This window comes from Chrysochloris asiatica, unplaced genomic scaffold (genome assembly GCF_000296735.1).
Source record: "Chrysochloris asiatica unplaced genomic scaffold, ChrAsi1.0 scaffold00045, whole genome shotgun sequence".
Lineage (NCBI taxonomy): Eukaryota > Metazoa > Chordata > Mammalia > Afrosoricida > Chrysochloridae > Chrysochloris > Chrysochloris asiatica.
In genome coordinates, this window is record NW_006408563.1 from 16,625,194 (window position 1) to 16,639,011 (window position 13,818).

At 39.6% G+C, this 13,818-nt stretch overlaps 1 protein-coding gene across 1 annotated transcript in view; it reads left to right on the forward strand.

The window, feature by feature from the left end:
• The window catches only part of HECW2 (HECT, C2 and WW domain containing E3 ubiquitin protein ligase 2), a 356,874-nt gene that overhangs the window by 310,445 nt on the left and 32,611 nt on the right, over window positions 1-13,818 (forward strand). Inside the window, exons 21-22 of the mRNA XM_006862016.1 lie at window positions 10,119-10,271; window positions 12,019-12,117. Coding sequence (XP_006862078.1) covers window positions 10,119-10,271; window positions 12,019-12,117 — 252 coding nt within the window. The remainder of the gene's footprint in view (window positions 1-10,118; window positions 10,272-12,018; window positions 12,118-13,818) is intronic.

Genomic DNA, 13,818 nt, shown 5'->3' on the forward strand with positions numbered 1-13,818 from the left:
TGCTATTCATAAGGTTTTCAGTGACTAAATGTTTGGAAGTAGTTCGTCACTCCTTCTTCCTAGCCGTCTTTGTCTGGAAGCTCATCTGAAACCTGTCCACCATGGGTGACCCTGCTGTACTGGTGGCATAGCTTCCAGAATCACAGCAACTCACAAACCACCACAATACGACAAACTGACAGAGGAGTGGTGGCCCTGAATGTTACAGTTCAGGTAGCGTAGTGGTTACGAATCAGGCTGCTAACCTCAGGGTCAGCCGTTCGAAACTACCAGCTGTTCCACGGGAGAAAGATGAGGCTTTCTGCTCCCATGAAGATTTACAGCCTCGGAAACCCTGTGCAGGGTCGCTGTGAGTCAGAAACTACTTAACAGCACATAACAACAGCAGCATATTCTATTTGAAAGTACAGAAATAATCCTAGAACCTTCTAATTCCAGTGATATTAGTTGTCAATTAACTAATTAGTCAATCTGCCTAGTATAATGTTTTATGTTATTCTTGGCTTTTTATAAAAAGTAGATAGTTGCTAGGTAAATCACAATGATTTAATTTCGTCAAACTTGGGGGTTTTTCTGGGCATTAACATTTCCATTCATCTTAATTTGTTATCTGCCCTTGCAAAGTGGAAGGAGGCCCAGTGGTGGTTGGGAACTGATTCCCTTTAGCAATGTGGCAGGAAATGGCATACTGTGGTTGTCTGTTTCTGTGCATAGCATTTTCTTCTTTAGAGAGGGGGTGGGTGAAATACCACATATTCCCCAGCATATTATTTTCTTCTGTTAAAAGTCCTAACAGCTGATGCTTACACGGTGTCAGAGTGAGCCAGATAGTCTATTATGTCCTGATAAGGCATCCTGAGCTATTAACTTCTTAGTACCCCAAACAGTACAGCAATAATGCCTCAGATAAAAAAAGGAGGTTTACATTGCATTTGCCCTCCCTCTTTTTCTCTTTTATGGTCAGCCCTGTAAAAGGCTCCTTTCTTTAACAGAGAATGAGTTCATTATGTGTAAGGTACCATCAGTGTGACATCAGTCAACTGTTCTGCAAAGCCACACTTAGCCTAGGGAGGGGATGTGTGCAAACAGTTTTAGTCTAAGGTTTAAGATCAGATGAGCTTTATATATGTGTATATATATGTATATATATAATACACACACACTCACACACATACATATATATAAAATATTTTTGTCTCAGCCAGGCAAATGAAAGCAACTTGAAAAGTTTTTTTCCTGTTCATGTTTATAAAATAACCAGCAGTTCTTTTCGTATATACTTTTTATGACTCGTCGGGTCCTCTCTAGCAGTTATTTGGAATCCTGAGCTTGCTGATTGACCCATTCTTCAGAAATCTGTAAAGCTTGTTAAACTTTCAGATGTTGCCTGTTTTCTTCTTGTTCACAGCACAACTGAGATAATGTTATTGCCAGACCAAATTTTATCATATGAATGGTTCACATAATTCCTTGCTCACCCACCAGGCCTTCTTTAATGGCTCAAGAACTAATGTCTTGCTTCTATAAATATCTGAGGGTGAATCAGAAGATGCGTAGGCCATGTGTGCCTGAACCAACTTGTAGAAAACAAGGCTTCCTGTCTTCATGAAAACTTACGCAGAATGACAGCATGACTTCCCATTGCCATCATCTTTCATTTTATAAACTATTTCTGTTGTAACATATAGTGTTCACACAGTCTTACTTGAAAATGAGCAGGATAGTACAATTTATTCTTCCAATAGATACTGAATGCCTACTCACAACTTGAGTTGAGTACATTCACCCAGCAATAGGATGGTATTACAAATGCTTTATCAGCACTTCATGAGGTTCAAAATGACATGGTCACTCCAAAGCCATCTGTGCCTTATTCAGAAATGCCTTTAGACGCAGCTGTTGTGTGGCTACACACCTGTTGTCCAGAGTTTCTATATTTCTGTGCCAAACCTTTCACTGTGGAACCAACCTAACTGGCCAAACAGGAATGTAGCAAATAATCCTTGTGATATGAGTCATAGTAACTATTTATATGGAAGAGGTTAAGACATTACGGGAAGCACATGCTCCAGGTGCCCTGCAGTGACATGTCCTATTGCATGCAATAGACTTGCATATAAACTAGAATCCACAACCTGCCTTCTGATACACTGTTCTCAGTTTGGGATTATAATCAAATAGAAGTGGAACGACTTTGTCTGGGTCAGGGTTTCAAACCGGTTCATTTCTGTTTTACCCAAATATACTGAATCAGACTCTACATTTTAAGAAGATTCCTTTTTTCAAGAATCTTGTTAAAAATGTAGATTGTACTCAGTTGTCAAAATATAGACTGATTGCCTGTGTCTGGGGTAGAAATGCAAATTCTCACAGGGGGTTGAACCAGAATAAACCTGTTAGCAGCCTTGTTTTGGCTGTGGAGTGCCTCCCACAGTGCTTCTAAAGTTAAAAAACAGCAGATAAAAACCTGACCTGCTCAGAAAGACACATTTCCTTCTAGAAGAACCATTAGCTTTGTTGTCTCTAAGAAGAAAAAGTTGTATTTTTCAATGTAACTTCTCAGTAAACATTCATCTCCTCTTTAGCTGGATTCAGCTACTATCATAAAAAAAAAACCAATTACTCATTTTAACCAATTTATAAACTTTACCATATTAGAGAATAGATTACACCTGGAAAAAAAAATCCATGCACTTTCAAAGCCTAATTCATTTGTATGGTTTCTGACAGCGTTTTCAAATTGAGTTGTTTTTCAAGGAATCACATAACTTTTCAATGCCATTGAATCAGTATAAAACCCAGAGCCGTATTTGTGCAAAGGCATTCACTCTGGTAGATGTCAAACAACAATGTAAATAATGTTAATTTACTTTAGAGAGCTAAGGAGAGCTCCACTCATTGATTCAAGGATGTGTTTTGAGTTCCTACTGTTTATCAGGCTAGATAAGAAGCTCTGGTTCTTCTAGGTCAGCAGTTCGAAACTACCACTTGTTCCTCAGGAGAAAGATGAGGCTTTCTGCTCCTGTAAAGATGTATGGCCTCAGAAACCCTAGGCAGGGTTGCTATGGGTAGAAACCGACTCGGCGGCACTTAACAACGACAACATAGATTAGTAAGCAAGCACAAGTAAGCATATGCTTACCTTGCTTACTGGGTACTCTGTCCCTGTCAGGGATTGTAAATTGGAAAAGAAGTTTTGAGTCTATAGGAAGGTGCTATGGGATTAGGAAAGACTCAGATGCCAACCCTACCTAAAAGCAAAATCTTTGATGTGATGAAATTGTTCACTACAAATTAATGAGTAATCACAGTAAGCTCATGCTTGCTTTACTTATTGGTAAGTCTGACACTATTTGTGATCCTTACCCATGCCTTGATGGTGTTTGAAAGCCCCTGCAGAGGATGATTGCTGCAAGCCAGTGTTCACTGTGTTTCATGCTTGGTAGCTGTTTCATACCCCCTACAGTATTACAGTCATTTTATATTTCCTTCAAGCAGAGGTGTATCTAATTTATGACAGGTGTGGCACGTGCCTTTGGTGCCCCATGAAAGGGGACCCCACTGAGCTGTTTCTATTAACCATCACGGTTTCCTTCTCCAGCTGTGAGAAATCATTCAGCAAGTTAAAACGAATACAAACTTGTGTTTGTGGAAAAATTCCATTATCTTTTCATTCCCCTTTTTCGTGAACTTTCTGAAGCCCCCTGGTACTTTCCCATGTGAGAGCCTGTGTGTGATGGCAGTAGGTTGGATTTTGGCATGGGTCAAGGCAGCCTGTGTGATCTCACTGTACTGAGCATAGAAAGAGAAGTAACTATACAAAATGACTGGAGCTCTTCGTAAAACTGTTTTCATCAAAGAAATCAAGGCCAGTTCAGCTGCGATTTTCATGTAGTGCCATAATATGTTAAGTAGAAGAGAAACAAGCTTGCCTTGTATTTTGAGCTGATTTTATGGTAAAGTTATCCAGTATTGAATATTTGGGCAGGGCTGTAATTTCCATAGGTACATCTGTCCCTTGAAGGGATCTTCACTAATGAAAAGGATTTGTAGTAAACCAGATATTTAATAAAGTAGTGTTTTACTTCTACTTTTTCTTTCTTCTATAACAGGACTGGGCAAATTTTCTGTAAAAAGGGCTGAGCAACAAATATTGTATGTAGGCTGTGGGCCTTTGGTCTTGTTGCAACGACTCAACTTTGTGGATGTAGCACAAAAGCAGCCAGAGACAATATATGTAAACAAATTAACATGGCTGAGTTCCAATAAAACTTTATTTACTAAAGTAGGAGCTGGGCCACATTTGGCCTGTGGGCATAGTTTGTTGACCCCTGTTCTATAAGTGACCATTTTTTTAGTCTGGATGAACATTTGAAATTCACTGAGGAGTAAGCTGTAAAGGAGTCCTGGTGTGGTATGGTAGGATAAGCACTGGACTACTAACCACAAGGTTGGCAGTACAAACCCAACAGTTGCTCCTTGGAATTCCTATACAGAAACACTATGAGTCAGGACTGACTTGATGACACCAGGCTGTAAAGAGTAATTTTCTTTAAACTTGGAGTCAGAAAATCTGTATTAAGACTGGTTTCTCCAAGGAGCTTTCATTTGATGCAAGTCAGTGAGTGTCCTTCAGGCTCAGCCTTCTCTATGAAATAGAGGGATTGAACAGAAGAATGTCCAAAGTACCTTTCATCATGACTTTCTCTGTTTCTGGAAAACCCAGGGCATCTGCTGACAAAATTCACCATTAGTAATCGCCTTTGAGGGCTCTGAGTAGACTAGGATCACTCTCACAAAGAGAAATTTAGCAGAGAAAAGTATGAAGTCTACTATTTAGGTTTTAAACAATAAAGACAGAATGGGAGAGTCCAAGGTTAAAGTAATATAGCTGAAAGGATTGGGCCTTTAGCTAATGACTAGCTCAATATGAGTCAACAGAGTGTAAAGTTGCTGCCCCAAAAGGTAGGGTCATCTTACACCCCATTAATGGATAAAAGTGTCCAGGAAGAGAGGTCCAGAGTCCTTTCTAAGCTACATGCCAACGAGGCCACACCTCGAATAGTGTGATCAGTCTTCAGTGCCACACCTTGTCAGACTTTGATCCCCTGGACAGTGTCCAGGGTATAACAACCAGAATAACACAGAATTTAAAACCCTGCTGTGAGAGACTGAAGGAAGTGGGAGAGGGGTCAGGAGGAAGCAGAAGCCAGGAATATGGAAATTGCTAAATGCAAAATTCCTGTAGAAATGCAGCTTTTAAAAATGTTGCCTTTATTTTCTAGATTAGTACCCAAAACACGCCCCCAAACTAGCAATACCTGCTGTTGTTGAGTCAGTTCCCACTCATTGTATCCAGATAGGAGAGAGTAGAGATGTCCCATAGGGTTTCCAAGGCTGTAAATCTTTACCAAGCAGGCTGCCATGTTTTTCTCCCATAGGGGAGCTAGTGGATTTGAACCACTAACCTTTTGGTTAACAGCCCAGCACTTAATAACTGAGTCACCAGGGCTCTTTCCAAAAGTGCCAGCAAGTTGGTTTCCGACTCACAGCAATCCTGTATAGAGTTTCTAAGGCTTGTAAATCTTTGCAGGAGCAAACAGCCTCATTTTGCTTGAGGCGCCACTGGTGGGCTATAACTACTGACCTGTGCTTCTCCTATTGAGCCACTGTGCTCCATTCTAAAAACTAATAGGCACTCGTTTTTGTGAAAAACATTCCAGTGGACCAGCTAGCCTACTTGGTCTTGGTGGCATTAGAGTCCAGAACTAGGGCAGTGGGAGGTAACCACCATGAGACTACTTCCACCTTAGCATGAAGAGAGGCAAGCTATTCATCCTTCAGTTGGAGGCAGGAAAAATGCTGCTTCGGGAATATCCATGATAACCTGAGGGGGTTCCTACAGGTTCTGCTGACTGCCTGTTGGTGTTGGGTGCTGGTCAAGCTGATTCCAACTGATAATAACTCTGTATTGGGTTTCTGAGGAGCAGCTGATGGGTTTTAACTACAGACCCTATGGTTCAGCAGTCCAGTGCTTATCCCACAGTGCCAGACCAAGAGTCCCTGTTAGCTACGGTATAATAAGCTACCTCAGCACAATTCTATCATATCTGAAGTCCTGAGAGTCTGCTCTATTATCGTTTTTTATACAAGTGTCCTGTCACATTACTTGTATGTCTCAGAGTGCAGTGTGGGTATGAGCATGTGGTACTCCTGCCTGATGAGGCATGGGCTAATTTTAGCTGCTACGAAGACTAACTTTTACAATGCTAATAGTTATGTATTTCTTTTAATATGTGTTAGAAAAGTTGCAACCAGCACACAGTTGTGTAAGACAAGGCTACATTTTAAAAGCAAGTAAATTTAAAATTGATTAATAAAAAATTGGACTCTTGGTGTGGTGCTATAGGGTAAACACTGGACTATGAGCCACAAGGTTGGTGGTTCAAACCCACCAGCTGCTCTTCGGAACCCCTACACAGGGTCACTGTGAGTCAGAACTGGCTCAACTATACTTAACAGCAACAGCAACAATAAAAAATTAAGTAATCATTTTGTTGTTGTTGTTAAGTCTCATCGAGTCGGTTCCAACTCATAGCAACCCTGTATAGGGTTTCTGAGGAGCGGCTGGTGAGTTTGAAATGCCGACCTTGCAGTTGTAGGTCAGTGCTTCTCCTGTAGCACCACAAATATATTCAGATACGTCAAAAATCAGGGAAGTAGTGAGTGGATATCTAAACTCTATTCTATGTATAAAATATTTCTTTTAAATTCACATAAGTAAGACATAAAAGCCATTTTATTTTCTTTACTAGTATCCCAGTCTTCTCTACTACCTATAATAGAATGCATCCCATATTTTCCACCTAATACTCCATCACTGAATAAGTCTCAGATTATTTCTTTTTCATTGAAAAAAAGCAATCCAATAATGTCCATAAATGTGATTTAAAAGACGACAAATTAAATAACAACATTAACAAGAGAAAAAAATAGGTCTTCTACATCTTGACCACCCCCAACTTATCAGTAGCTGTGATTCTTCCTTCATTGCTTCCAGTGTTGGAACCTATTGTGTGTACTTTTCCTCAGATGTCTTTTATATTTTCATTTTAAGTTTAGCATACCAGATTGCTTTATTGCAAACTCCTTTTAGCTGCATATTTTTCTCTCAGGATTGTTAACCACTTGTCATTCCTCAGACTTAACACAATCTTTTCTTATACTTCACTTAGACCCGATGTTGCCTTTGTAAGTAAAATGGAATTTAGACTGTAGTTCAGGAGCTAGAGTTTCAGCCACTACTCCAGATGCCTTCCTTAGGAAACTTTAGATACCCTAATTTTTCTTCTGTGTGCTTTTCCTTGGTGTTTTATAAAGTTTTCACATAAATTATACCATTCCCAATTTGGCCTCTGATCTCTGTAACGGACCTTGTATCTGTGCTGTCCCTCTCTCCAGTTCACTGTGGCTCTTCCTTCCCCCATTAAAATATCTCACAGAAACCCATGAGGACTCCATGTCCCTTGGGTGGAGATAGCGGATTCCCTCTAGTTTTACTTTATTAAATCCATACCCTCAAGGCAGTGCCTACTCAGCAACCCTATAGGACAAAGTAGAACTGCCCCACAGGGTTCCCAAGGCTGTAAGCATTTACAGAAGCAGATGGCCACCACATTTTTCTCCTGTGGAGTGGTTGTTGAGTTTGAACTTCCAGCATTTTGGTTAACAGCCAAGTGCTTAACTACTGAGCCACCAAGTATCCTTGTTTAATTAAAGCATTCCTGTTATACTCTCTTGCCCATAACCATGTTTCTGATATTTAATTTATTTACCTTTTTATAAGGGAGTGCAGTGACTTTGTAGGATTCATCACAAGGTCGGTAGTTCAAGCCCACCATTCACTCCTTGGAAGAAACATGAGACTTTCTGCTCCTGCAAAGGTTTACAGCTGCAGAAACCCTATATAGTGTTCCTCTGAGTCAGAACTGACTCAAAAGCAAAGCACTTAACAACATCAACATATGTGTGTCTAAAATCAAATTATTACCATATTATTTTATGCATTATTTGAGTTAAAATGCACAGCTGTAAGTAACTATTAATAATTGGAACATGAGATGTATGAAGTACTTGAAAGTCATCCAAAATGAAATAAAGTACATAACAATCAATATTCTAGCCATTAGTAAACTGAAATGACTGATACTGACCATTTTGAATCTGGAAAAAATACCAGAAATTACAAATTGAAGAGGAGTGGCATGTATTTATCATCAAAAAGAACATTTCAAGATCTATCCTGAAGAATATTGTCAGTGATAGGATACTGTCCATATGCTGATAAGAAAGACCAGTCAGTGTGACTATTATTCAAATGTACTAGCCACTAATGTCAAAGATGAAGAAATTGAAGATTTGTACCAATTTCTGCAGTCTGAACTTAACCAAATAAAGTACATTGATAATGAATGGTGATTGGAATGCAAAAGTTGGAAACAAAGACGGGTTTGTTGTTTGTAAGTGCTGGGTCTGTTCCCACCCATACTGACCCTGTATAGGATTTTCGAGGAACTGCTGGCGAGTTTGAACTTACGACCATGAAGTTCAAACAGACCTTGTGATTGAGTCCTTGGTGTTAGAAATGACACTAGAAATTACACTGCAGAATTTCACATGACCAGTGATTTATTCATTGCAAATACCTTTTTTCAACAATATAAATGGCAACTATGCACATGTACCTCACCAGTTGGAAAACACATGAATCAAATCAGACATCTGTGGAAAAAGATACTGAAGAAGCTCAATATCATTAGTCAAAACAAGGCCAAGGCCCAAATGTGGAAGAGACCATCAGTTCCTCATAAGCACATTCAGGTTGAAGACAAAAATATTGAAACAAGTCCACAAGATCCAAAATATGACCTTGAGTATGATGGTTGGTTGTATGGCATTGAGTCGATTTTGACTCATAGCAACCCTGTACAGGGTTTCCGAGGCAGTAAATCTATAGAGCAGAAAGCCTCATCTGTCTCTCAGGAGTCACTGATAGATTCTAACTGCTAACCGTGCAGTTAACAGCACAGCCTATAATCCACATTGTTACCAGGGCTCCTTTTGACCTTGAGTATATCCCACCTGAATTTAGACACTATGCAGTCATAATATGCAGATGACACAACCTTGCTTGATGAAAGGGAAGAGAATTTGAAGCACTTACTGATCAAAGACTACAGTCTTTATTATGGATTACACCTCAACATAAAACAAAGATCCTCACAACTGGACCAATAAACAAGACCATGATAAATAGAGAAAAGATTTAAGTTGTGAAATTTTCATTTTACTTGGATTGACAATCAATGACCATGGAAATGGTAAAAAATCAAAGGATGTATTGCATTGGTCAGATCTGCAGATCTCCTTAAGGTGTTCAAAAGCAATTATGTCACTTTGAGGCCTAACCCCAGTTATGGTATTTTCCATCACTTCATATGTATGTGAACACTGGACAATGAGTATGGAAGACCAAAAAATTGATGTCTTTCAATTATGGTATTAGCAACAAATATTGAGTATACCACGGACTTCCAGAAGAACAAACAAATCTGTGATAGAAGAAGAGCCAGAATTCTCCTTAGAAGCAAGGACGGTAAGACTTCATCTCATATATTCTGGGCATGTTGTCAGAAGGGACCAGTCTGTGGAGAGGGACTTCATGCTTGGACAAGTAGAACATCAGCAGAAAAAGAAGACAACCTTCAGCATGGACTGACCCAGTGACTGCAACAGTGGATTGAAGCACAGCAATGAGTATAATGGTGCAGGACCAGACAGCATCATTCTGTTGCACATAGGCTCCCTATGAGTTGGAACCAATTCCATGTCACCTAACAGCAACAGTTTTGTTTTGGATATGTGCTGTGTATGCATCCATTTCACTATTGTGGGTCAGGATGTGAATGTGACCCAAGAATCGTAATTATTTATGATTATCACAGTCATGGTAAGTGGAAATTAGACTGATATTGAATGTTCTATAGAACATTGAGCTACATAGAAAATGTGCCCCTATGTAAAATAATTGTTTGTTTTCTTTATGGATTTTTTTAAAGGCTGGATTACAGTGGACCTTCCAGAGAATTTTTCTTCCTGGTATCCAGAGAACTCTTTAACCCATATTATGGCTTATTTGAATATTCAGCCAATGACACATACACAGTACAAATAAGTCCTATGTCTGCATTTGTAGACAATCACCATGAATGGTAAGTTTGTTTTTATTTCCTAACACTTTTCTTCAGTGGACTTGCCGTGTGATACTAATTTTTATATGAACTCACAGTTAAAAAAAATTTTTTTAACAAAATCATATTTCAGTTTAATATCTCTCAGAGTCTTGGTTTTGTTTTCAAATTTAAGTACATAGGCAGTCTCCAAAGTAGGAATATGTTATGATCCAAAAAATCAAGTTTAAGAGAGTTAGGTAGAATTTAAAAGGTTTTTCATGTAGAAGTCAAGTTACTGATGTTAGATTCCCAGCAAAGTCCCTGAGTCCCTGTCAGCACCTCTGGGTATGTATGAGGTGGGGTGGGGTGGGGTGGGGTGGGGTTTATAGCGGAAGGGCCTGATCAGGAAGTCAAGAAGCTTTTTAAGGTAGTCCTGGAGGAAGTAGCAAACATTCAGTGTTGGGGGTGGGGCACAGAACAGCTGGCTGAAGAAACTGAGGTGATGGTGGTGTTCTATTGGGAAGTAGGAGGAGTAAGGGTAGGGTACAGTGGCCTGAGGAGGAACTGACAGTAGAAGGGAGGGGGCTGGGAGTGCCTCTTTTCTACTTTCTCCTACAAAATTTATCAAGAAAAGTCAACATAGGTTTCCTATCTGGGCATTATTTTTTTCTGAAAGTCTCAAATTATACTCTTTTCAAAATTTCCTTAAAAGCTTTCTAGTTTTCTACATTTATAGACTAAATATTTTTATAATCCCTATTAGCTTGTTTCTACTCATTTTCATTGATAGTTAACAAAAGAAAGAACATGAGTAGGACTCTTGGAAAAAGCTTTGGGCTATGATTTAGCCAAAAGGTTAATATTGGTGGGTGGAGGGCGCTAACTTTTAGGACTTATTCTTCAAATTAACGTCCATTCAGCTATGATTTGGAGTCCTTTTAACTGTAGCTATTGCAGCTGTGCTAACTTAAGTGGAAATAAAGAGAAACCCGCAGCTGGGTATTAATCTTAAAATGGCTGCCGAACACTAAATTACTAACTGACAATATGAACCTCATCAGTGTGGATTTACACTTTTGGAAGGCATCAGACTTTCAGAGAGCTAGAAATTTAATATTTCTCAAAGAGAAAATAAGTGTACATTTCAGTCAGCAAATCCAGTCATAACAGATACATTCAATAAGTTTCCAGAGTGATTCAGAATAGAATTGAGCCTTGAAATTTTAGAGAACAGAATGTCCCATGAGGAAACTTCCCCAAATGTCCATATGCCTAATTCTTAGATGTTGACAATGATTGTCAGGAGTTCACTCGGAGGCAGAATATGGTCAGGAACTGAGAACGGACTTCTCCTCAGGAGGGAATTGCAACAGAGCCTGTATTAGAGAGATCGTGTTAATGTCTATCCAAGCAATTTAGAAGGGAACATTTGCCTCACAAGTACTTGAGTCATCTGGTGCAACATCTCATAGAAGAAGTCTGGGGAAGTGTCACTAAAAATGCTAATAGGGAGTTCATGTGGGCAAAGTGAGATACTACATGGTGACCATTACTGACGTGGAGTGAAAGAGTATTGCTTCTCTAAATATCAGAGTTAAATGTTTCCCCATGAAGTTGCTAGACTAATGAAGACTGCCTACAGTACACATAAGTTCTCATAGACCTAGTAGGCAAGTAATGCTGGTCAAATTTAGATGGTTTATTCTGGAAGGCATGTTGGGAAGCAAATCAAACCATTTAGAAATTGCTCTACAGCATGAAAACTATCTCATACCTTCCTTCTCAGGTTTCGGTTCAGTGGTCGGATCCTTGGTCTTGCACTAATTCACCAGTATTTGTTGGATGCCTTCTTCACACGGCCGTTTTATAAAGCTCTTCTCAGAATGTAAGAGTATTTTTATTGCATAATTGGCATGTAAAGTTACAGTATCTCTTTTATTTAAAAAATGCCTTGTCAGTCATTGCTTATCAAATCTGTTTTTATTAAACTTAATAGTGGTTTGCATTATTATGTTATTATTTATCCCTCTCTAGCCTCCAAAGTCTTAGAGTCCTGGAGTGGCACTGTAGGATAAACACAGGACTAATAATTTGCAAAGTCGGTGGTTCAGACCCAGCAGCCATTCCTCAGAAACCCTGGCACTTAACAACAACAACAACAAGCCTCCAAAGTTTTAGATTTGCACTACTCCAAATACTTTATCCTCATTTGTTGCCGCATGTTTCTTCCAATCAATTGCACTTTAAATACAGCATTGAAATTCTTGTGGTATTAATGTCAATTAATAGAATAGTTGTGGGTTCGTCTTGGTGACTAACAGCCCCTTGTTCTTTATTAGATGGATTTTTTATTTTGCTTTATGGAGACTTCCAGGTGCTTACTCTTAATTTAATTTTTGTTCTCCTTTGTTTTTGTCAGAAGAAGGCAGTGCCATACCATGCTTTTCCTGTGTTGTTCCTACCTATAGGGTCCATGGAACTTTTAATTCTCTGTTATCATGATGAAAGACTGTGATCATTGTAAAATGGGCTTTCCTATAATCAGTGACTGAAAAGGAAAAAGCAGCTGTCTGTTGTGTGGTGGTGGCTGCGGCTGTGTGTGTGTGTGCCGTCAAGTCCATTCTGACTCCTATAGACCCCATATATGGTTTCCGAGGCTGTAACTCATTACAGGAGCAGCTGTTGGATTCCTCTGTTGACCTTGCCATTAGCAGCCCAACATGCAGCCTACTACATTACCAGAGCTCCTTGTCTGTTACATTAGTAGCTCAAATTTACAATGAAAAAGGCCAGAATGTTACTTGGCTCTGTCTAACCCATTCCCCAGCCGAGACCATATGTCTTGTATCCATGTGCCGTCTATAAAACAGAAGTATAGATCTCAAGTGTGAGGGCTTTAAGTAAACAAATCACCTTAGAGAGGGTCAGTAGGAAAATGCTTTGCCATCTCACTTTCAGTGCCAGGACAATTAAAACATGCACAGAAAGGGTCATTTTATGGCTCTCTGGTTTCTCCTCTGTGTCACCCTTAAAGCTTGGTATTCCTGAAGCTTCCATTCTTGGGTCCCTGCTTTTTTCTCTTCCTGCTGGCATAGGAAAATCTTCTCACCTGTCTCATATCCTGCTGATTCCCAAGTCTGTATGACCAGTCCTCATCTCTGGCATTGTAGATTCAAATGATCAACAGTTCACTGAATGTCTCCACCTGGATACCTCACAGTACCTCTAAAAAACATGATTAAATGCTCACCAATTTCTCCTGACCCAAATCTTTATCTCTCCCATGTACCTAGTCCCCATTAGCAATAACTGTATTCTTAAGTCACTCTGAACAGAAATCAAGAGCCACTGCAACCAGGTATGACAAATATAGAGCACATGTTCACTCATTTCCCCCTCCTACCCTACTCTTTGTGTGGCATTGTAGGATCAGCACTGGACTGTGAACTACAGGGTCAGCAGTTCAAACCCACCAGCTTCTCCTTGGAAACTCTACAGAGTCTCTATGAGCCGGAATCGACTTGAAAGCACTTAACAGCAAAACAACCCTACTCCCATGGTGTATTGTTGTTGTTGTTGTTGTTGT